This window comes from Bison bison, unplaced genomic scaffold (genome assembly GCF_000754665.1).
Source record: "Bison bison bison isolate TAMUID 2011002044 unplaced genomic scaffold, Bison_UMD1.0 scf7180017859153, whole genome shotgun sequence".
In the NCBI taxonomy this organism is placed as follows: Eukaryota; Metazoa; Chordata; class Mammalia; order Artiodactyla; family Bovidae; genus Bison; species Bison bison.
The window spans coordinates 28,183-50,711 of NW_011489725.1; the positions used below are offsets into that span (position 1 = coordinate 28,183).

Genomic DNA, 22,529 nt, shown 5'->3' on the forward strand with positions numbered 1-22,529 from the left:
GGCCCCCACGCCCCCAGCACTGCACATCCCAGGTCGGGCAGGACTGGCTACCCTGGGCCCTACACCCAGACCGTCTGGACCAGAGCAGGGAAAGCAGCCGCGGGAACCCCACCTAGGGACACGCAACAGGAAGCAGTAAGCTCCCACAGGGAGCGGGGCCTCCAGCTGCACTAGGAGGTGGACCGTGGCGAGTAGAGAGTGGGGCCTCACAGGAGTCGGGGCGCCCGCAGAGAAGGCGGCCTCGGGCCCCGTGGGCTCTGCACGCTGGCAGAGGGCACCATCCACCCAGACGTCCAGGGCAGTCTTCACTCTAAAGCTGCCCTTCATGGACAGAAACCCACACCTACACTGGAGGCTGGAGGCCCCTCCCAGGGTGTCTTCTCTGGGGACGCCTGGGCCAGGGCAGGAGGGAAGCTGTGAACCCCTTGTGCTGTGATGCCCACGATCCAGGTGAGAGTCCACAGTCACAGGTTGCAATGCTCACCAGATCTCCATCCCTGGTGTCAACGTTTCTGCTCCGTCCAAACCGATGAACCCTGTGTGTCCTGGCCAGGCCCTTCCCACCTGGCTGTTGGGCTGCCTGCCCCCCGCCTGTCTCCACTGTGACAAAACCCCAGCTATAGGACCCCGGCTCCCAGTTCCTAGAAAGACTCCCTCCCCACAGAGGAGAAGCCGTGACTTCAGACTGATGCAGGTCCAGGGCTCGACCTCTGCTCCCTGGACCAACGGAGCCAGGAGGGCTGTCTGGGGACCTGCACTCACCCGCTGGGCCAACCGCTGCTTCTCCTGGTCCACACCGCCCTCCCCACGCCGCAGCGTCACACTCCGGGGACTTGCAGCTGCCTCTCTCTCTGTCGTGGCCACACGGACCAGCTCGTCCTGAAGCACAGCCTGCTCCCAGTCACACCTGGGCCAGAGGAGAGACGGAGACACAGATGCAGGCGCAGCTCATGCAGCTGCTGGGGCAGGGACATGAGGGCCGACGCGACGCCGTGGCCGCCAGGGAGGGTCAGGCACCAGTGACGGTCCCCCGGGGTTGGGGGGACACTGCCACGCGTCCTCAGCCAGCTGAAGACCCAGAGACCCAATGCCTGATGAGAGACCCTCACGGCAGGGGTCCAACCCCACCACCCTAGGCCCCTTTAGAGACGGGCAGGGGACAGCCCACCTCCCCGCCCCCCCTCAGAGCTGCAAGGTCAGGAGCAGCAGCCTTGGTTCTCAATGTTCAACTCTCAGTCCTGAACGCGTGTCTCCCCTTGGACCTGTTTCTAGTCTCCCTAGTAAAATCCTCCTAGAGAAAGAAAAAAGCAGCTGAGAAGATCTTAGAAGTGCTCTTTATCAGCAGGGTGGGGGTGGGGTGGTAAACACCTCAGAGTGAAAAAGGCCGCGGATGTCGGCCCGGGGGCACGGCGGGCATGAGGCCCTGAGTGCTACACTCTCTGCCGCATTACAGCCCCAAGACCGAGGACCAGACGTGGTGCCTTCAGCAGTGAACACGCTCACGAGGCAGGTGTGACAGATGGAAGATAATTAGAAGACTGGGTGAAAAGAGCAAGATAACAAAATTTTACACGACTTTGAAAAACATAAGCCTAAACTAGAGAAAAAAAGACACTTGAAAGAAATAGTCCAAAATGTTAATACGGAATGATGAATCTACTGGTGACTTTTTCATTTCGTATACATCCTAAGTCTCCCATTAGCCCGTGTTACTTGAACGTTTTTTAAAATGCTTAAAAGTTTTTGTTTGTTTTTTTTTAATTCTGGTTAATTGCTTGGAGGAGGCCTCTGGGGATTAGGGACTGGACACGCTCAGAAGGTGGGTCCTTCTGAGATCACAGGATGGATGTAGCCACGCTGACCTGCAGAGGGGACAGCCCAGCAGGGATGACCCAGGCCGCCCGCCCCCCGAAGGCAGCTGCCTGAGTCCGTTACAGAGGCACAGCCTCACGGCTGCAGACGAGCCCCTCAGTACCAGCTGAGGGCTTGCTGAGCCACACCGCGAGGACCCCACACCAGCCCTGGGAACCCTGAGGCCTAGAGACACGGTGCGCCTGGGGCCTCCACTGCTGCCTGCCAGCCCTGCCCCAGCCAGGGTGCTCACCAGGCTGAGGCCCACGCTGGGGAGGCACCCACACCTGGAGCCAGGCCACGAGCGAGCTCCTCCAAACATGGCTGCACACACCCGCAAGGCCACAGAGTCCTGCCCTCCCCCACCCGTAGTCTCATCTCGTCACACGAGGACCAGCGGCACCTAAAGCGCAGGCCGGGCGTCCCACCAACGTAAGACAATGCGAGGGACCAGACCCCCGGCCTCTGGGCGAGGAGAAGGCACCTGGTGCGGAAGGCGTGGCCCGGGGCGAGCACCTCCTCAGCATACCTCTCAAGAGGGTCCACCTGCACCCGCAGAGGCCCCCGGCCACTGCCGCAGTCCGGCCTGGGCGGTTTCGAGTCTGCAGGGGTAGACAAGAAAAGGTCAGCAGCAACCCACGGACGGAGGGAGGCTCAGCATCACCCGGAGAGGGCCTGGGGGGACACCTCTGGGTGGACACAGTCATGGTGGTCACCCAGGAGAGGGCCTGGGAGGACACCCCTGGATGGATGTGGTCATGGTGGTGACCCAGGAAAGGGCTGGGACTGTGGATGGATGTGGTCATGGTGGTCACCCCAGAGGGGCCCGGGAGGACGCCCCTGGATGGACGTGGTCATGGTGGTCACCCAGGGGAGGGCCCAGGAGGACGCCCCCGGATGGACGTGGTCATGGTGGTCACCCAGGGGAGGGCCCAGGAGGACGCCCCCAGATGGACATGGTCATGGTGGTCACCCAGGAGAGGGCCCAGGAGGGGCCTGTGGATGGATGTGGTCATGATGGTCACCCAGGAGAGGGCCCCGGGGGACATCCCCTGGGTGGACGTGCCCTGGGCCAACAGAACATGGCCTTGCCCTGCTGTCAGGAGGGAGGTGCCCCGAAGGCCCCTGGCCTGTACCCTGCACAGACAGGATGGCAGGGTCGCTGGGCAGTGTGGATGCCTGAGTGCGGTGACTGACACCCCCCTCCCACCTCTCAGCTGCTGGAACCCAGGCACCCTCCCCAGGAGGCCAGCCAGCCGAGGGGAGCTCCCTGTCTCCACGCTGAGAGGTCAGCGGGGGCGCAGCCTGCATTTCCTGGGCCCCTTCTCCAGGGCTCTGACCTGAACGTGGCCAGCGCCCCCGGGAAGGAAGTCTGCGCACCTTTCCACTGGCATCACCTTGAGTGTGACAGCGCTTCAGGCTGTCACGGGAGGCCTTCCTTCCTGCATGAACCCGGGGATCTCCAAGCAAACCCACTCACTCTCCTCCCCACACGGTGACAGTGCGGCTCTGTTACCCTGCGGCTGCAGCTTCAGCGTCTCCGCCCCTTCGCAGGCGTGCACGCTTGGCCACGTGGGCCACAGGAGACCCGGCAGGAGAACCAGGCTTTGGGAGGAAGGTCGGGGGTGCTGCTCCCAAGACCTTCACAGCTGCCAACTCCAGAAGGCTGGGCAGGTGTGCTGGAGGGCCTCGCCAGGAGCATGCAGGAGGCGCTGCTGCCCAGTGTGGGCCTGATGGAGGCCCCCTGGACTTAGCCACTGGCTTCTGACAGCTCTCCTGACACAAGACTGATCACACTTTTGCTTTCTACATAGTTTTCCTTTCTCACGACCACAAAAGTAACGTGTGTGCCCACTGCAGAGCCCGTGGCCAGACCCCTACGGCCACATTCCATGGCATTCTGCCGGCCCTGCCGCTGGTGATGGCACGAGTGAGCCAACCGTCCGAGGGGGCTGGGCCTCGTCATGGATGTGACCGTCTGTGCGCGTCTCCCTGCGGCCGTCAGAGCGCCTCACGGCCCTTGGCAGGTGGGCCTCGTCATGGATGTGACCGTCTGTGTGCGTCTCCCTGCGGCCGTCAGAGCGCCTCACGGCCCTGGCAGGTGGGCACTGCTCATGCTTCCCCAGTTTGTCACTCATTCTTCATCCATTTTGTCTAAATTGTCTCTAATTTTACAGTCATATTTCACACCCTTCTTTAAAGTTTCTTCATTATATTTCGATCTCTGACTTCCTGACATGCACTTGGGGTATGGTGTGACTTAAGGGTTTAATTTTAACTTCTTTTTCTATTTAGAAAAATTAAAGTAAGAAAATTGATAAAGAAAATTATAAAGAAATTTATAAATTATAAATTTCTATAAATTAGAAAGAAAAGTTAAAGAAGTTTAACTTTAACTTCTTTTAACTTTATCAGTAAAGTAAAAGCAAACACTGCTTTTGAAAGTAAAAGCTGGGACTTCCCAGGCGGTGCAGGGGTTAAGAATCCGCCTTGCAATGCAGGGAACGCAGGTTCAGTTTCCGGTTGGGGAACTAAGATATCAGATGCCACGACTCCTGGGCTGCGCAGCACAAGCAGAGAGCCCGCACAGCAAGGACAGAGCCCGCACGAGCCAGGAAGAGCTCACGGGCTGCGACTAAGGCCTGCGCAGCCAGATCCACAAGCACCTCACAGTGTGTAACAGAAAGGACCCTGCAGTCAGGCCACCCACGCTGACGCTCCTCCCGCTTTCAGAAAGTCGAAACTCACTCACCGTCAAACATCAAAATACTTTGTTAAACCAAAAGCATGTACTTTATTTTTGGTCATATAGCATGGCTTGCCGGATCTTAGTTCCTCAACTAGGGATTGAACCCACGTCCCCTGCAGTGGAAGCTCGGAGCCCCAACCACTGGACCACCAGGGAGCCCCCAAGGCACACAGTGCAGGGGACGGGGTGTCGCGAGGCCCGGCCAACAGCCCTGGCCCCGTCCCTGCACCTCACACTCCAGTCAGGAAACCACGCGCGGTCCTGAGACGGCTGCGGCCGTGCCACACCTGAGCCCCGGCCTCCCCACCCGCAGGGCCACGCCGCAAAGCCCAGGTCCTGCGCCGGCCCCCTGGGGCCCCCGAGTAACGAGCCCTCTCCTCTGTGCCGCTGGGCCCTGATGGGCGCCGGTGTCCCACGGGCACCAAACACTGTACCCTGTAGGGTCACACACTCAGCTCCCGACAGGGTGGGCCTGCCGGCCAGGAGGGCCCCTATCCCCGCCTCGGTGTCCCAGCACGGGGCTCATGACCACAGGGCCAGCACTCAGCTCATGCCGAGTGGACAGGAGGGAGCGGCCGCCTGCGAGCTGGCACCCCAGCAGGGCAGATCAGCTGAGAAGGCAGCTCCACCATGAGGCTGGGTCCCTCCAGCCCTTGGATGTAAAGCACCCACATCGCAGTGGGGATCCCAGCTCCTCATCAAGCTCTGTATTTAACCAGCTGCCACGAGGGCTTTTCCCATTTGTAGTATCTTAACGTTTTTGCACTATACTTTCTCCACTCTTACATGCGTTGTTCCTTTGTGTTTGCTAACAGGAATTACTTCAATAAAAGCACAGGCTTTTCCTCCCATGACAGACATGCCACTGGGGAATGAAGGCCCTTCCTGCCCAGCACAGGTGGCTCCGGGCGGGCTGGGGGGACGCGGGGGTGGGGTGGTGGCCCTCCCAGAGCCCAGCACCACCATCCCAGGAGCAGGGCCAGGACCCCAGGGCAAAGGGCAGGTCAGAGCTCTGAGCACAACACCAAGGCCACCCCATCACTGCCTCCTTCCATGCAGAGAGGCTGGCACAGCGGGGACTCTGCCCTAGACTCAGCGGTGGTTAGGGAGGCCCTGCAGATACTGCTGTCCCTGGATGGGAGCGCACCCCACGCGGGTCCCTTGCTCCTAGGAAGTGCTTCCCGCAGGCACCACCCAGGGCTCAGGCACTGTCTCCAGGAGGAACTCTCCACCCAACCCCCGCCCAGACCTGCCACCCTGGCCTACCTTTCTCCCGGCCTCCAGAGGAGCCAAGGGCAGCAGCTGGAGGGGCCAGCAGCCCGACTCTGGACGGCTGGCCAGGCTCCTTCATGCGGTTGACCACGTTTTCAGATAGCTGTGGTAAGGATTGAGAGGAAACGGTTACAGAACCCTGGGGAAGTGAAGACACCCCTCACCCACATCCCGAATTTCTGAGCAGACCACTTCCTCAAGACCAACTCCCACAATACACTGAACTCCACACAGAACCACTCGTGCAGGCCTGGCACCCACCAGCAAATGCCGTGCCGGGTCTGGGTGCCTCGGGCTGGCTTCCTGGCTGCACCCACTGGCCCCACGTGCAGGGCACCCTGAGCTCCCTGCTCCTCCCTGGCCCTGACACCCGCATCCCGCCCTGAAGAGGTGCACGTATCTACCTCTGCCCATCCCACCCTTCCCTGGGGGCATCCAGGGTCCCGGCATGGACAGCACCAAGTTAAGGACCTTCTCTCCTACTCCACTGATTTAGGTCATATCTAAATGGTCTAATGGTTTTCCCCATTTTCTTCAACTTAAGTTTGAATTTGGCAATAAGGAGTTTATGAGCTGAGCCATAGTCAGCTCCTGGTCTTGTTTTTGCTGACTGTATAGAGCTTCCCCATCTTCGGCTGCAAAGAATATAATCAATCTGATTTTGGTGTTGACCATCCGGTAATGACCACATGTAGTCTTCTCGTGTTGTTGGAAGAAGGTGTTTGCTATGACCAGTGCATTCTCTTGGCAAAACTCTATTAGCCTTTGCCCTGCTTCATTCTGTACTCCAAGGCCAAATTTGCCTGTTACTCCAGGTGTTTCTTGACTTCCTACTTTTGCATTCCAGTCCCCTATAACGAAAAGGACATCTTTTTTGGTGTTAGTTCTAGAAGGTCTTGTAGGTCATCATAGAACCATTCAACTTCAGTTACTTCAGCATTACGGGTTGGGTCATAGACTTGGATTACCGTGATATTGAATGGTTTGCCTTGAAAACAAACATTCTGTCATTTTTGAGATTGCATCCAAGTACTGCATTTCGGACTCTTTTGCTGACTATGAGAGCTACTCCATTTCTTCTAAGGGATTCTTGCCCACAGTAGTAGGGAATGGTCATCTGAATTAAATTAGCCCATTCTGGTCCATTTTCATTCACTGATTCCTAAAATGTTGAAATTCACTCTTGCCACCTCTTATTTAACCACTTGCAATTTACCTTGATTCATGGGCCTAACGTTCCAGTTTCTATGCAATATTGTTCTTTACAGCATCAGACTTCACTTCCATCACCAGTCACATCCACAACTGGGAGTTGTTTTTGCTTTGGCCCCGTCTCTTCATTCTTCCTGGAGCAATTTCTCCACTCTTCTCCAGTAGCATATGGGGCACCTACTGACCTGGGGAGTTCATCTTTCAGTGTCCTATCTTTTTGCTTTTTCATACTGTTCAAGGGTTTTCAAGGCAAGAACACTAAAGTGGTTTGCCATTCCCTTCTCCAGTGGACCATGTTTTGTCAGAACTCTCCATCATGACCCGTCCGTCTTGGGTGGCCCCACACGGCATGGCTCATAGTTTCAATGAGTTAGACAAGGCTGTGTTCCATGTGATCAGTTTGGTTAGTTTTCTGTGACTGTGGTTTTCATTCTGTCTGCCTTCTGATGGATAAGAGGCTTGTAGAAGTTTCCCAGTGGGAGAGTGGACTGTGGGGGAATCTGCTCTGGCTCTTGTTCTTATGGGCATGGCCGTGCTCAGCAAACCTTTAATCCGGTTTTCTGTTGATGGGCAGGGCTGTTCCCTCCCTGCTGTTTGGCCTGAGGATATACCCTGGCAGGGCAATGGCAGCGATGGCGGCCTCCTGCACAGGACGTGCGCCCGCACAGTGTACCCAGGGCCCCTGACCCCACAGCAGGCCACCGTTGACCCACGCCTCTGCAGGAGACACTCACAGCAAGTCTAGATCAGTCTCTTGTGGGCACACTGCTCCTTTCTCCTGGATCCTGGTGTGCACAAGGTTCTGTTTGTGCCCTCCAAGAGTCTGTTTCTCCGTTTCCCCAGTCCTGTGGAAGCTCTGTAATTCAACCCCACTGGCCTTCACAGTCTAATTCCCTGGGGGTTCCCAGTCCCTTTGCCAGCTCCATTACTTGCTGCAACGGGTACACTCTGGGGAAGTGCCTCACATCCTACCGGCCTCATCTAAAGGTCTGCAAATACCCCAAGGGCAGGGGCCACTTCTCTGTCCCTTCCAATTCCCCCCAGGGCCACACTCAGAGCAGAAAATCCAGCACAGCCTGATTCATTCACCCTGGTTCCCCCACGACAACCAGAACATCAAGGTTTCCCTTCACGGAGGAAGTGAGGCAGGCCAGAGTGTCATGAAACAGTGACTGAGCGAAGCAGCCCGCGAGGGGAGAGGCCCAAGCGACAGCCCCTGAGAGTGCTGAGCCACTTTGCTGAGCACCCAGTACAGGTGCGGCATCACAGAGCACAGGGAGGGACGTGTTAAAAAGAGGACCTGAGGATGGAGCACACGGCAGCAGCTCCGCTTCAGGGGTCCGGGAGAGGAAAGTGCTCCCCACGTGCACAGAGGCGCTGGACTCGCACAGGAAGAGGAAACGACACGTATGTGCAGGACAGGCAGTGGCCAGAGAAACCACGGCGTGCTTCCGGTGAGACACCACAAACCATCGAGAAAGGCAGGCAGGACATGTGCCTGTCAAAGTCAGAGGACGTCTCGTGTATCTTGACTTTGTAAAAAAGATTCACAGTTAAAGAGGCAGACACCCACACAGGTTCTGCGGCGTACACATCTGCTCCAGGGCACCTCGCACGCTCCTGAGGCATATCCCACACCCAGGCAGGAGCAGACAGGCCCCGACTGTCACTTCTGGCACTTTCGTGCTGCAGTCTTTTACCATGAACATTTTTTTAGCAGCTACAGTTAAAATATATAAAATAATTGAGCCTCTCTGGTATTTAATCAAATAGCTAATTGATGATTATGGGACAAGAGAAGACCAAGTAAGCACAGCAATGGAAGAGAACTGAGAATCCAGAAAGAAACCTACGTATCTGAGCTTGACTGATGGACAAGGTGCCAAGACCACTTAATGGGTAAAGAAGAGTCTTGTCAACAGACGGTGCTGGGACAGCTGGCCGCCCAGGTGCAGCAGGTTGAAGTTAGACCCCCACCTCACACCATATACCAAACCCGACTCCAAAGGGATTGGAGACCAAAATGCAGCAGTTAAAACAATGTAACTCTCAGAAGAAACTAGAGGGGTAAATCTTTATGACCTTGGCTTTGGCAGTGATTTTGTAGATAGGACACTAACAGCAGGAGCAATCAAAGAGAAAACAAATATATTGAACCTCACAAATTAAAGCGTTTTGTTTTTCAAAGGACACAGTGAAGCAAATTCAGGGACAATACACAGAATTTGCAAATCATACATCTGACAAGGATATGTACCTAGAATATAAAAAGAACTCCTACAACTCAACGATACAAAGAAAAATAATCTAATTAAACAATAGGCAATGACTCTGAAAGATCATGTCCTTAAAGAACATACACAAATGGCTAAAACCAAATGCAAGGGTGCGCAATATCCTTAGTCAAAAGAGATATGCAAGTTCAAACCACAAGGAGACATCACTTCACACCCACTACAATATCCATAATCAAAAAAGTCAGGTAGTAGCAAGTGTCGACCAGGACACGCACAAGTCAGAACTCCAATACCCTGCTGGTGGCAAATAAATGGTGCCGTCACCATGGAAACCAGTCTGCAAGTTCCTCGAAAGTTTAACACAGCGTCACCAATAGACCTGGCAGTTCCACTCCTGGTACTCGCTCAAGAGAAATGCAAATTCACGTTCACACTCATCTGCACCTGTGAGTTTACATTAGCATCATCCGTAACAGGCAAAGGTGGAAAAAAACTCACATGTCCATCAACTGGCATGGGGGATGAGTAAAAATAATGGAGTATCAGCCACAAAAAGGGATGAAGAATTCACACAGGCCACAGCATGATGACCTGAGAGCATCACGCTTAGTGAAGGAGTCCGCACACGGTACACCCTACTTGTGTGAAATACGCAGCACAGGCAACTCTCCAGAGATGAAAGGAGGCAAGCTGCCTCGGGGTTGGGTGAAGGCAGAAACAGGGGCTGACAGACAGAAAGGGTAAGAGATGGGTTTTCCCACATAGTATTTGACATCTCTATTTCAAAACTAACATGTCGTTAAAATTCAAGAAGCATGTGAGTGGTGAGTGCTGAGAAAAATAAAATACAGTCCTGCAGGGCCGGGCACACATGGGGATGGTGGGAAGACCCCTCAGAGGAGAGACAGCACTAAGGGGGACCCCCTGCCCTGAAATGAGGAGGCCTGCCAAGCTCACGTCTTAAGAATCAGGGAAAAAAGATCTACTCCCGAGCAGAGGGGTGAGTGCAGACCTCTGAGAGGAACCAAGTCCGGCCTGTCTGAGTGCCTGATGGAGGCCATGTTAGAAGGAGGTGGACCAGATGACCAGGCCGGAGAGGAAGCCCAAGATCTAAAGCCCACTGAACCGGGGAGCAAGGGAGGCTGTGGCGGGTGGGGGAGCCCTGCACAGGGGAGGTGGGCTCTGGTTTCCTCATGCCAGGCCCCCAGGGGGACCCACCAAATTGCACCACCTGGTGAGCGAGGGGTTAAGGAAAACATTGGCAAGCTTCTCAGTGGCAGGAGGAGATCTGTAATATTTTTTAATGTTGCTGCAAAATAAAGCAAGGAATATTTTTAATCAACAAATACACACAGACACACACACAGTAGTCATGCGAGAATAAACACCATCTGGGCAGTGCTCCCTGCACCATGAGAACCAGAATGGAGGCCCCAGAGCAGACAGGTGTGGGGAGTCGGTGCCCGAGGCCCACCAATCACTGTGCTATCGGAGCTGGTCACGGGGAGCTGGGTGTGGTCAGGGGGCAGAGGGCCCAACCCCGAGCAGGGCTGGGAAGGAGGAGCCCGCCCACACCTAGCTGTGGGGCCCTGACCCACTCCCCCCTTCTGGAAGCTTCCTCTTCCACACCCAGAAATGGGGCCTGGCACACTGAAGCGGCTGGTGTAGGGCGAGGACAGGGGCTGCGGGGCCAGATGGGCCTGGGTCAGAACCCAACCAAGCGACCACTAGCAACCTGACCTCGGGCAGGGAACCCTGTCTGCTCTGTGTACCCATCCGTAGCACGGCAGTAACTCACGGTGTGGGCGGTCACACGCTGAGCCACACAGGGCAGCCCCAAGGCCCACGGTGAAGAGACCGCACACCTGGCTGGACACAGGTGCAGAGCGGGATGACCCACAGCACGGAGCACACAGCGGGGCCTCGTTCCTACAGAAACAGGGAGGCGGCACATCATGGAGGCTTGGGAGGACCTGGAAGGGTTCAGGAAGGCGGCAACTGCTGGCCTGTGAACACAGATGCATCCCACAGCCTTCAACGGGTGAGAGGCAGGTGACTCCCCCTCGCTGGAGAGGGTGCGTCCTCACTGAGCACAGAACCACTGTGTGTGCACGTCCTTAGTCCAGCCCAGCAGTTTCTATCCATGGGAAAATACCACAGAGAGTGGCAAACCTGGGGCAAGAAATTAGGGATGCCGCGGCCTCAGAGCACCAGGCAGACTAGAGAGAGGATGAGAAATCCCCACAGTCTGGAAGGGGTGGCAGCTCCCAGCTGTGGGAGGAACTTGACCCAGCAGGTGCCAGGGGCTCCCCTGAAAGACAGGGATGTAATCAGCTTGGCCCAGGCAGTGGGCACCTCCACCTGCCAGGCTCCTGGCCCGGCCCACCCCACTAAACAGACGAAGGCGTGCACGCCTGGTGGTGACACAGCTGCCCCAGTGCAGCACAGATGGGCCTCTGCACAGAGGCCACAGGCAGAGCCGGGCCCTCAGGGGCGCTCGGTGAGGGCAGCCACGGGGAGCCGGGCCGTGGTGAGCAGACAAGTCAGCTCACACAGCACGGCAGGTCCCAGGAGGAGAAGGCGTGCAAGCCACCTCTCCTGCCGCGGACGGTGCTTTACTGAGCCCAGGGAAGGCGGTGGAAGGCAGAGTACACCTGTGTTCACCAACGGCGTACTTAATTAGGAAAACATCAACATGAAAACCAACAGCTTTTAGTCTGAGAAAGCGACCCCTCTAGACTGTGTGAGAGGCGGCTGCGAGGAGGCCGCTTTCCAAGCACTGTTCTTCGCGTCAAGCAAGGCTCTGGGTGCCCCAGGTGACATCTGCACAGCCTCACGCAGGACGCGGGGTGGGGGCCTTCACGCCGGGGCCGTTCACGCGCTGTCTTCCGAGGACCCTCTGGCCACCACCTGCCGTGCCCTCCTTCCCTGGCCCACGGCTCCTGCGAGCAGGCCGAGCACCGCACGGGCTCCAAACAAGGCCAGTCTGTCAGCGGCTCCTGGGGCCCACATCCAGCCCCAGGTGGCGCTGCCCTCCTGCGACTCTAAGAAGATGCCTCCGCTTTGCTGCAGCGGTTGCCGTGGAGATTTTGTTGGCTAGTCCTTCAGTTTTCTGTGAGCTGAAATTAGATCCACAGATTAAATCCAAGTGTCTGGACAAGAAGAGTCCTGGAGGGCGGTGACTGCCAGCACCCCAGGGGCCCTGCAGGTGACAAAAACAGATGAGGAGGCCTGGCAGTACAGCGGGGCGGGGACGGCGGTGAGAGCAAGGCCCCAGGGAGGGCAGCGACCTCACAGCTCTAGCCAAGGGTTGCCACAAGGAAATACAGACCAGTCTTTTGATGTTTACCCCAAAGATCTAAAAAGTGAACTGATGCAAAGCCTCCAAGTTTCAAAATGTTGTGAATACCTTGAAGTTCCTGGGCTGATGGTTTCATTCAAGAAGTAAGGATCCAGGGGCTTAAAGCCTTGTCCAAGGGTCCTGCCTGTGAGCCTGGCTCCAGGTCCCATGCTGGACCTAGAGACCAGGAGCAGAGCTCCCTCCCCCCAGAGCAGAGCCTGCAGGACCTGGGATGGTGACCTCTGACAGTGCAGAGGGAACCTGTGAACAGGTCCTGAGCCCAAGGAAGAAATTCCCCAAGGATGGGGGCGAGTCCTACAGACAGAGGAGACAGAAGTGTGAAACGGCAGGGCAGGAGCACAGACCCTCCCCGAGGGACGGGCGACGACAGGAGAAAGTGATGCCAGCACACACAGGGCCCCGGGAGTCAGGCCTGGGAACCGCTGGAGGCAGCGGGAAGCACCTAAGAATGAGATGGAAGCGGGCTGCATCCTTAGCATCAACCCTGGGATGATCACTGACCCAGCAGCTGGCGGGGCTGCCTCTGAGAGCAAGGCCGCTAGACCCGCAAGGAAGGAACCTCCATTGCAACGGTCTGGATTCTATCACCATTGCCTGATACCTGCTCAGAAGTAAAATTTACCTTTTCAAAACACATGACCCTGCTAGCACCAGCAAGGACAGATTTGTGGGAGGCAAGCCTGTTGGGAGAAAGAACAATTTATCAGAGATGCAGGGGAAGGAGGGAGATCAAGTGTTCCTGAGGGGGAAAAGGAGAGGGTAAAACAGAAGCAGGTGGAAGGGAAGACGCAAGAGTTGTCACTGGACGTAGAGCAAAAGTGCACCCAGCCTCTGGGTGAGGACCGGCTGGATGGAGCTTCATACATGAGGAACATGACGCGTTCCGGAGGGGCAGGGGGACACGTGAGCCCGGGGGAACCGCAGGGAGCCCGGCAGCAGCGTCGGGACAACTCTGGGCTGGCTTTAGAATCCAGTCACCAAGAGTTCATAAGCAAGGACGAAGGAGGTGGCCAGGGTGGGGTGCAGGAAGGAAGGAGGGCTGAACAGGAAACGCTTTGCACGGACAGCAGTGGGATCCTGGAAACCAGGGGGGCTGCAGGAGACGCGCAGTGACCTCCCTCCAGGGGGGAACCTGCGGGGTCCAGAGAGCAAGTGGACTTGAGATGAGCCCATAGGAGCCAAAGCGGACAGCCCCCTTATGTTTACATTAATTGACCGTTGACCCAGGAAGATCTTCAGCAGTGCTCAGCACAGTCACAGGTGTCAGCGTGGAATTTCACCTTCCATGAGGTACACACCCGAAAGTCACCTGGGTGCTCACACCATGTAAATTCATTAATGGTTACACCACGGTACTACCCAGAGGACCTTACAGGACGGCCAGAGGTGCCCTGATCGCCAGCTCCACTGTCCCCACACACAGCGAGTCTGGGAGCCCAAGCCGAGGAACAAGGGCACCATCCCACCTGTAGAACGACCCTCGTCCTCAGCAGCTGGGATGTGGGGGAGGGCCCAAAAGTGCTCTGCGCCCCACAGAATCAGCTCCTTTGTGTCCAGAGACCTCAGCACCAGGAGATGTGGTGCTCTGGGAGCATCGAGGAGAACCCACCCGGAAAGTGTCTGGCCTGGGACCAGCACCCAAGCCACATTGCCAGACTCCACACCCGGATGTGAGCACACGTGTGCTCGCAGCAAAGCTGGGGGGAACTGGGTTATTCGATTCCTGGCTGTCTTAGTCGGTGTTTCCTGTTGTGAGCCATCCACAGAACTCACCAATGGTCAGCGCTGAGCCAGACAAGAGTGGGGAGGACTCACGATCAAGCCAGTGAGGCACCTGTGCTGAGCACAGCCCTGCCCCGCACGTAAAGAGGGAGATGTGGCCCCCCGGGAGTCAGGCTCCAGGCCAGGTCCCCTGGCCTCTCCTGTTCTCCACGCTAATTCTAACAGGTGCTAAACCAAAGGATGTGATGTAACATGACACAGTCAGGAGTGCTGACGATCGCACCGAGACATTCGAGATGCATGTCACTGGGCAATGGCAAGGTGGAAAAGGAAGTCTGCTGCACATGTGAGGAAAGAGTGAAGCCTTGAAAGAGTAAAAAGCGGAAGAGTAAGGGTCTCAGGTCACAGGTCGCCAGCTTGGATGAAAATGATCCTCAAGTAGCCAATCCAACCACACAATGTAACACGCGCATACTAATGATCCGGGAGCTAGTGAGCAAGGCAGTCTGCACTCCCCAAGCTTACGGAAGAAAAACAGGCTATAAGGACGCAGAGGAAGGGGTGGTGGAGAATACTAAAAGATAAAACCGCCAATCAGATAAAGAGTAACTATGAAAAGTGTACAGCTAACATATTCAGTGGCATAAGACAATGTTTTCTCCCTGAATTCAGCAGCAAGACATGCGTGCTCACCACTTCTACTCAGTACTGTAGTGGACATTCTAGCCAACACAACAAGGCATGAAAAAGAAAGTAAGGGCATCCAGACAGAAAAGGAAGAAGTTAAACTGTCTTCATTTTGCAGACATCATGATAGTACCTACATAAACCCTAGGGAATACACACACACACACACACACACACACACACACACACACACACAACCAGAAAACCCTATTAGAGCTAATGAATGAGTTCAGCAAAGGTGCTGGACACAAGATCAATATATGAAAATGAAATGCATTTCCATATGCTAGCAGTGAAGAATTCACAAATAAAATTAAGGAAACAATTCCACTAATAATAGCATCATAAAGAATAAAATGCTTGGGAATAATTTTTAAAGAAATGCAAGCCTTATACACTGAAAGTATAAAACACCACTGAGAAAAACTTTAAAAGATCTAAATAAAGAAAAAGAGATTTCATCTTTACAGACTAAAAGACTCCATATTGTTAAAGTGACAATTCTCCCAACATAATCTTATAGATTCAACACAAACCCCACCAAAAATCCCAACAAACTTTTTACAGAAGCTGACAAATTGATCTTAATATATGTGTGGACATGCAAAGGACTTAAAACAGCCAAACAATCGTGGGGAAAAAAGGAACAAAATTGGAGTCTTATGCTTCCCTATTTTGAAACTTCCCACAAAGCTTCAATAATCATGACAATTTTGTACTGGCAAAAAGATAGACATATAGCATACAGAGCAGTGGAATTTAAACAGGATTGAGAGTCAAGATATAAATTCTGAACCCTTATTTTTACGGTCAACTGATGTTCACCAAGGTCCCAAGATAATTCAGATGGGGAAAGGGTAGTCTTTTCAACAATGGAGCTGGAAAAATTAAGTATTTCATACAAAAAAAAAAAAGACTGACAGAGCTCAACATGCTCAGGGGCGTAAGCCAAATCCAACTCAAAGCCTGATTTTATAAATGCAGTTTATGGATCAGCCACACCCACTCATTTACATACTACCTGTAGCTGCTCTCACCATAAAGCGGCAGAGTTGAGTAACGGTGATAAAGACTTTCTGCTCAGCAAAACACAAAGTATTTATTTCCTGGTCATCTACAGAAAAACTGCGAACACCTGACTTAGAGCCTTACTTCACAACACCCACAAAATTTAACGAAAAATGGATAAATGTAAAAGCCAAAACTATAAACCTCGTAGAAGGAAACACCAGCGAAAATTTCCACAGCCTTGGGTTAGGCAAAGATTTCTGGGATATGACACCAAAGTCCAACCACTCAAAGAAAAACATTAATAAACTAAACCGCATCAAAACTACAAATATTTGCACTTCAAAGACACCATTAAGAAAATCAAAAGACAAACCACAGCTTGGGAGAAAATATCTGCAAATCATAACATCATAAAGGGCTTGTAACCAAGAAATAAAGAAATCTTGCAACTCAATAATAAAGATAAATAACCCCATTAAAAGCTATTAAAAGTGGGTAAAAGATTTGAATACACATTTCACCCCAAAAATATGTGAGTGGAAAATAAGCACAAGAAAAAACATCCAACATGATTAGTTATTAGGAAAATGCAAATTCAAACAACGAGATACAATTTCACACTCAACTAGAATTGCTATAAACAAAAAGATCGTAACAAGGGTTGGTGAGGATACAGAGAAACTGGAATCTCATACACTGCTGGGGGAAATGTAAAACAGTATAGTCACTTTAGAAAATAGTTTGACAGTTTCTTAAAAAGTTAAATCTAATAATTTACCAAATTTAAAAACAGAGTGACGCAGCAATTCTACTCTTAGGTTATTTATCCAAGAGAAATGAAAATGTTATGTTCACAAAAAAACATATACACAAATGTTCACAGCAATATTATTCAAAACAGTCAAGAATTAGAAACAACTCAAATGCCATCATTATTTGACTGAATAAATAAAACCCAGAGAGTCCATATGAAATGCCATTTGGCAATAAAAAGGAATTTCTAAGACACACAATGCCGAGGAAGCAACACCAAGACCATTGTACTCAGTGAAGGGAACTAGACATGAAATATCTATGATGTATTTATATGAAATATCCTGAAAAGGCAAAAAAAAAAAAACAGAGGCAGAAGGCTTAGTGGTTACATGGTGCGGGTAGTGGGAACGGGGAGTGACCGCAAATAGGTACTGGGGACCTTTTTAGGCTTTGTAATGTTCTAAAATTCCATTGTGACAATTGTTCAACTCTGTAAATTTGCTTAACAAAAAACACTGAAATGGTGAATTTGATATGTAAAATAAATTGCAGCAAAGCCATTTTTTTAAAAACCATCCTCAGATAAAATCTTTCCAAAGCTCCACCTGTTTAGAGAACCACCATGTTGTATCAAGAGTAAAGTGTAAAGAGCCTTGCATCACCTGTCCAGCCTCATCACCTGGCCACCTCTCTCCACCATCCCAACCGTGCGGCTGCCAGCACACAGGCTACGGAGCTGGAAAGTCTGAGCTTCCAGCTCTACCACAACTTTGTTGTAACCAGGGGCTCCTTCCCCTCCTTGAACCTGCTCCCACACCTCTGACACAGGGGTGAGATCTCACAGGGTCAGCCTGGGGACCAGATGACACAGCACCCTGAAACCACTTAACTCGGAACAGACAGTCCTCTCCCTGCTGGCCCAGGCCCATCATCACCGTCACCTCCTCTGAGGAGCTGTCTGACCAGCCCACCAGGAAGCCCCATCGCTCTTATCCTTTTTATTTCCTTCATGGCCCTTGCAGGGAGTTTTTCTTTTTCTTCTTCTTTTTTCTTTCTCTTAGTTCCTCATCCTGCACTGAGGTCTCCATAGGGACAGACCTTGTGCTTTGTCCCCTGTTGTCTCTGCCAGGCCAGGCCCAGTTCACAGTGAGCACTTGCTGAGGTGGTGGGTAAGTGTGGTACCCAAGCCTGTGTGGAGGGCGCATGGCCTCCGGTGTGGGCACATGGGGACTGTCCCTCATGTCTCACTACCTCCTCCGGTCTTCCCCTCAGCAGTGCTCCAGACCTGCCTCCTGGAGCACTGAATGATGGTGAAGATGGTGTAGCTCTGAGGGTGAAAGGAGCCTGGAGACACCGCTAGAGCAGCAGCCTTGGGGAGTGACTTGGGCAGGGGATTGGGGGTCAACTGGTTGGAAGAGTTACGGGCTGACAAGAAAACACAGAGCTATACAAAAAAGATCTTAATGACCCAGATAACCACAATCGTGTGATCACTCACCTAGAGCCAGATCTCCAGGAGAAGATATCCAGACATTTTTGGTGAAGTCAAGTGGGCCTTAGGAAGCATCACTATGAACAAAGCTAGTGGAGGTGATGGAATTCCAGCCTGAGCTATTTCAAATCCTAAAAGATGATGCTGTTAAAGTGCTGCACTCAATATGCCAGCAAATTTGGAAAACTCAGCAGTGGCCACAGGACTGGAAAAGGTCAGTTTTCATTGCAATTCCAAAGAAAGGCAATGCCAAAAATAATGTTCAAACTACCGCACAATTGTACTCATCTCACATGCTAGTAAAGTAGTGCTTAAAATTCACCAAGCCAGGCTTCAAAAGTACATGAACTGAGAACTTCCAGATACTCAAGCTGGATTTAGAAAAGGCAGAGGAACCAGAGATCAAATTGCCAACATCTCCTGGATCATAGAAAAAGCAAGAGAGTTCCAGAAAAACATCTACTTTTGCTTTATTGACTACACCAAAGTCTTTGACTGTGTGGATCACACCAAACTGTGAAACATTCCTAAAGAGATGAGAATACCAGACCACCTTACCTGCCTCCTGAGAAATATGCAGGTCAAGAAGCAACCGTTAGAACCAGACATGGAACAGACTGGTTCCAAACTGGGAAAGGTGTATGTCAAGGCCGTATATTATCACCCTGCTTATTTAACATCTATGCAGAGTACATCATGCAAAATGCCAGGCTGGAAGAAGCACAAGCTGGAATCAGGATTGAAATAGCAATAATCTCATATATGCAGATGAGACCACCCTTATGGCAGAAAGCAAAGAGGAACTAAAAAGCCTCTTGATGAAAGTGAAAGAGGGTGAAAAATCTGGCCTAAAACTCAACATTCAATAAACTAAGATCATGGTATCCGGTCCCATCCCTTCATGGCAAATAGATGGGGCAACAACGGAAACAGTGACAGACATTACTTTCTTGGGTTCCAAAATCACTGCAGATGGTGACTGCAGCCATGAAATTAAGCCATTTGTTCCTTGAAGTAAAGCTATGACCAATCTAGACAGCATATTAAAAAGCAAAGACATTACTTTGCTGACAAAGTTCCATCTAGTCAAAGCTATTTTTCCAGGAGTTATGTATGAATGTGAGCATTGGACCATAAAGAAAGTTGAGTGTGGAAGAACTGATGCTTTTGAACTGTGGTATCGGAAAAGACTCTTGAGAGTCACTTGGACTGCAAGGAGATCCAACCAGTGTATCCTAAAGGAAATCAGTCCTGAATATTCACTGGAAGGACTGATGCTGAAGCTGAAACTCTAGCCACCTGATGTGAAGAACTGACTCATTGGAAAAGATCCTGATGCTGGGAAAGATTGAGGGCAGGAGGAGAAGGGGACGACAGAGGATGAGATGGTTGGATGGCATCACCGACTCGATGGACATGAGTTTGAGCAAGCTCCGGAAGTTGGTGATGGACAGGGAAGCCTGGTGTGCTGCAGTCCATGGGGTCGCAAAGAGCCGGACACGACTGAGGGACTGAACCAAACTGAACTGAACATGCTGACATGCAACCAACTTTAACTGAGTCACCTAAGATGGGTATGCGAGGGGCACCAGGAACAGTCACATACAGGACATTCTGGCCATGTGCATACCTCCTCTTACTGGAGGATGACATTAAACATACTAACTGAAATAACATCTGTATGTATTTCACACATGCTTGCTCAGAAAAAAATGGAGGTGAATATAATTGCAGCATTTTGCATTAAGTTTTTTTTTACCTTCCTTGGAATTAGGACTTGAACTCAATATGTAAATTAATGCTAGTAAGTGTGCAGTCCATGGGGTCGCAAAGAGTCAGACATGACTGAGCAACTAAAGTATGCAAACTAGCAAGGCCTTGGCACATAATTTTAAGGGAACTAGAGGGCTTTCCAGGACCAGGCCAGGGGGATTAAATACAAGAGGTCTTTAGAAATGTTTAACTTTCTCTGAAGGAGCAGGCAGGTTTTCTTCTTTCGCATCCACTTTCTATTACATTAATTTCTCATTTGACTTATCCAATAACCTATTCCAGTAATTTTTACTCACCTGCTTAAAGACAAGGTGGACTCTTCAACCTCAAGTCACTTTGCTAGCATGAAAACCTTATGCCAACCACTGCACTGCCGTCACCTCCTTTCTCTGGTTTCCCTCTCTCAAACTAGGCACACGAGTGGATAGAAGGATGGATGGATGGATGGACAGATGGAAGGAATGGAGGAAAGAACAGAGGGAGGAAGAGAGGAAAGAAGAAAGGGCTCTCACAGCCTGGGCCATCACCCACCTGTATGCCTCTGCACAAGTCATTGTCTGATGAGTGTGCCCAAAGCTCCCTCTAGTTGAAACAGTTTCTGGTAGAAATAAGCAGGGTACTAGCGCCATGCCTAGCCAGCAAGAGGCTGTCACAATTTTCACAGTGCCTTACATATCACTGGGGATGTACGTGGGTTGGAGCTTGGAGTTGTGAGAAAAGGCTATTGCTTGTCCTGGAAAGATCTGGGTTAAAGTCCCAGAGGTAACACTTTGAAGAAGTTCCCTAACCTCTCTAAGCCTGATTCTCCAGTTTTAAGGAGGATTTACACTTTTCAGAACTGCTAAAAGAACTAGAATTAAAATGTACCCATCTGTTATAAAACCCAAGAGAGAGGGTGCTCCTCTATCAACTTAAAGGAGTTCCCTAGGAAGCCTCGGACTGACCAGATTTTCCAACAATCCCCAAACCAGGTAACAATGGTGGGCGAGTGCCCAGACAGAGCCTGGAGCATCTTTCTAAATTCTGACTCAGGTCTGCTTCTAACCTTCCAACAGGAGCTGAGCCATCTTCTCCCCATTTTGTCTTTGCCTCAAGTCAGGTCAAGACTGGATAACACCTAGTAAGCACCAAAAATGCTAAGTAGGCTAGGCAGAGAATAGAGGACCCCACAAATCACTGTACTTTTTCTAAACACATGCACACCTATCATCTTCTCCTAGGCAGCATCTAGGATTATCACAGCTTCTCCTTTTTTTTTTTTTTTGTTTTAAAGATGTAGTGATTGAGACTCAAAAGATAAAGCTGTTCACTCCAGGCCACACAGGTAATGAGCATCTCTGGAGAAGTCAGAGTGCCTGACTTCCTTTTCTGAGCCACCTCCCTAATTAGTGAATTCACCAAGGCCCGGCTGAGTGCCTTCCATGGACACTTGGTGCCTGCTTCACTGGGTTCTCCGTTTAATCACTCAGCACCGGTCTAAAAGCACCCACGACATGCGAGGCACAGGTGCAGGAGGAAGGGGGCTCCTGGAGTCGGCCTCGCTCAGTGCCAACTTGCTAAGCTTGACGTGAGAAGTACTTCAAGCCTCAGCTGTCCTCCAGCCTCAGCTGTCCTCCGGCCACAAAATGGGCCAACAGAAGCCGACTTCTCAGAGGGCCATGGAGAATTCACTGACAGGATACCCACAAAGTGGGTACCACAGCCCACGGCCCGGGCTGAGGACTCAAACGTGAGCCAAGGGAGGCTGCAGTCAGACAAGAGCTTTGGCCTCAAGGTGGAGACACTGCGGCAGGAAGCACAATTAAGAACTGAAGCCCGCACATAGGTTTTAAACAGTGGTGAGCGAGAGCCACGACAAAAACCCGTGTGTGGCCGCGGGGGTGGGCAGGCGCTTCAAACCTTGTCACGGAAGGACGCTGAGGTGAGACCTCAACCACAAGAACTGAGGAGCGGATTTGAGGGAAACTGGAGGCGCGAACACAGCCCCGTGCGGGGGTCGAGAGCGGAGCAGGTCGCACCTCGACGGACGAGGCCTCGAGGCCAGCGAACGGGGGGCGGGGGTTGGGAGGGGCTGGCACCGGGGAGGGGGCGGGGGCGTCGGGAGGGGCTGGCACGGGAGGCGGTCAGTCAGGTCAGCAGCGCAGCTCCGGAACTCAAGGGGTGCAGCTTGTGGTCCTCTTACAGGCACGTCGTCCGAAGGCGGCGAGGACGCGGATCCGGGGCGACAGTCGGGCAACGAAGCCCCGCCCCCATCTCCGCCCATCCTGTCACCCGGAGGAGACCAGGCCTGAGGCGCCCTCCCCCTCGCGGTCCTCCCGCGGCCGAGAGACGGCACGCCTCCAAACGCCCTCCCGCCGGCCGCCCGCTCACCCGGATGCCCTGCAGCACCCGGCCCCGCTCCCCCCC

The 22,529-nt window shown here is 52.5% G+C and overlaps 1 protein-coding gene across 1 annotated transcript in view; it reads right to left on the minus strand.

Annotated features, from left to right (window-relative positions):
- The window catches only part of LOC104981574, a gene marked incomplete at its 5' end in the record, with an annotated part of 29,990 nt that extends 7,464 nt beyond the window's left edge, over positions 1-22,526 (minus strand). The window contains 5 exons of the mRNA XM_010830747.1: positions 211-392; positions 687-907; positions 2,381-2,453; positions 5,867-5,975; positions 22,494-22,526. Coding sequence (XP_010829049.1) covers positions 211-392; positions 687-907; positions 2,381-2,453; positions 5,867-5,975; positions 22,494-22,526 — 618 coding nt within the window. The remainder of the gene's footprint in view (positions 1-210; positions 393-686; positions 908-2,380; positions 2,454-5,866; positions 5,976-22,493) is intronic.
- Positions 22,527-22,529: the final 3 nt, after the last annotated feature.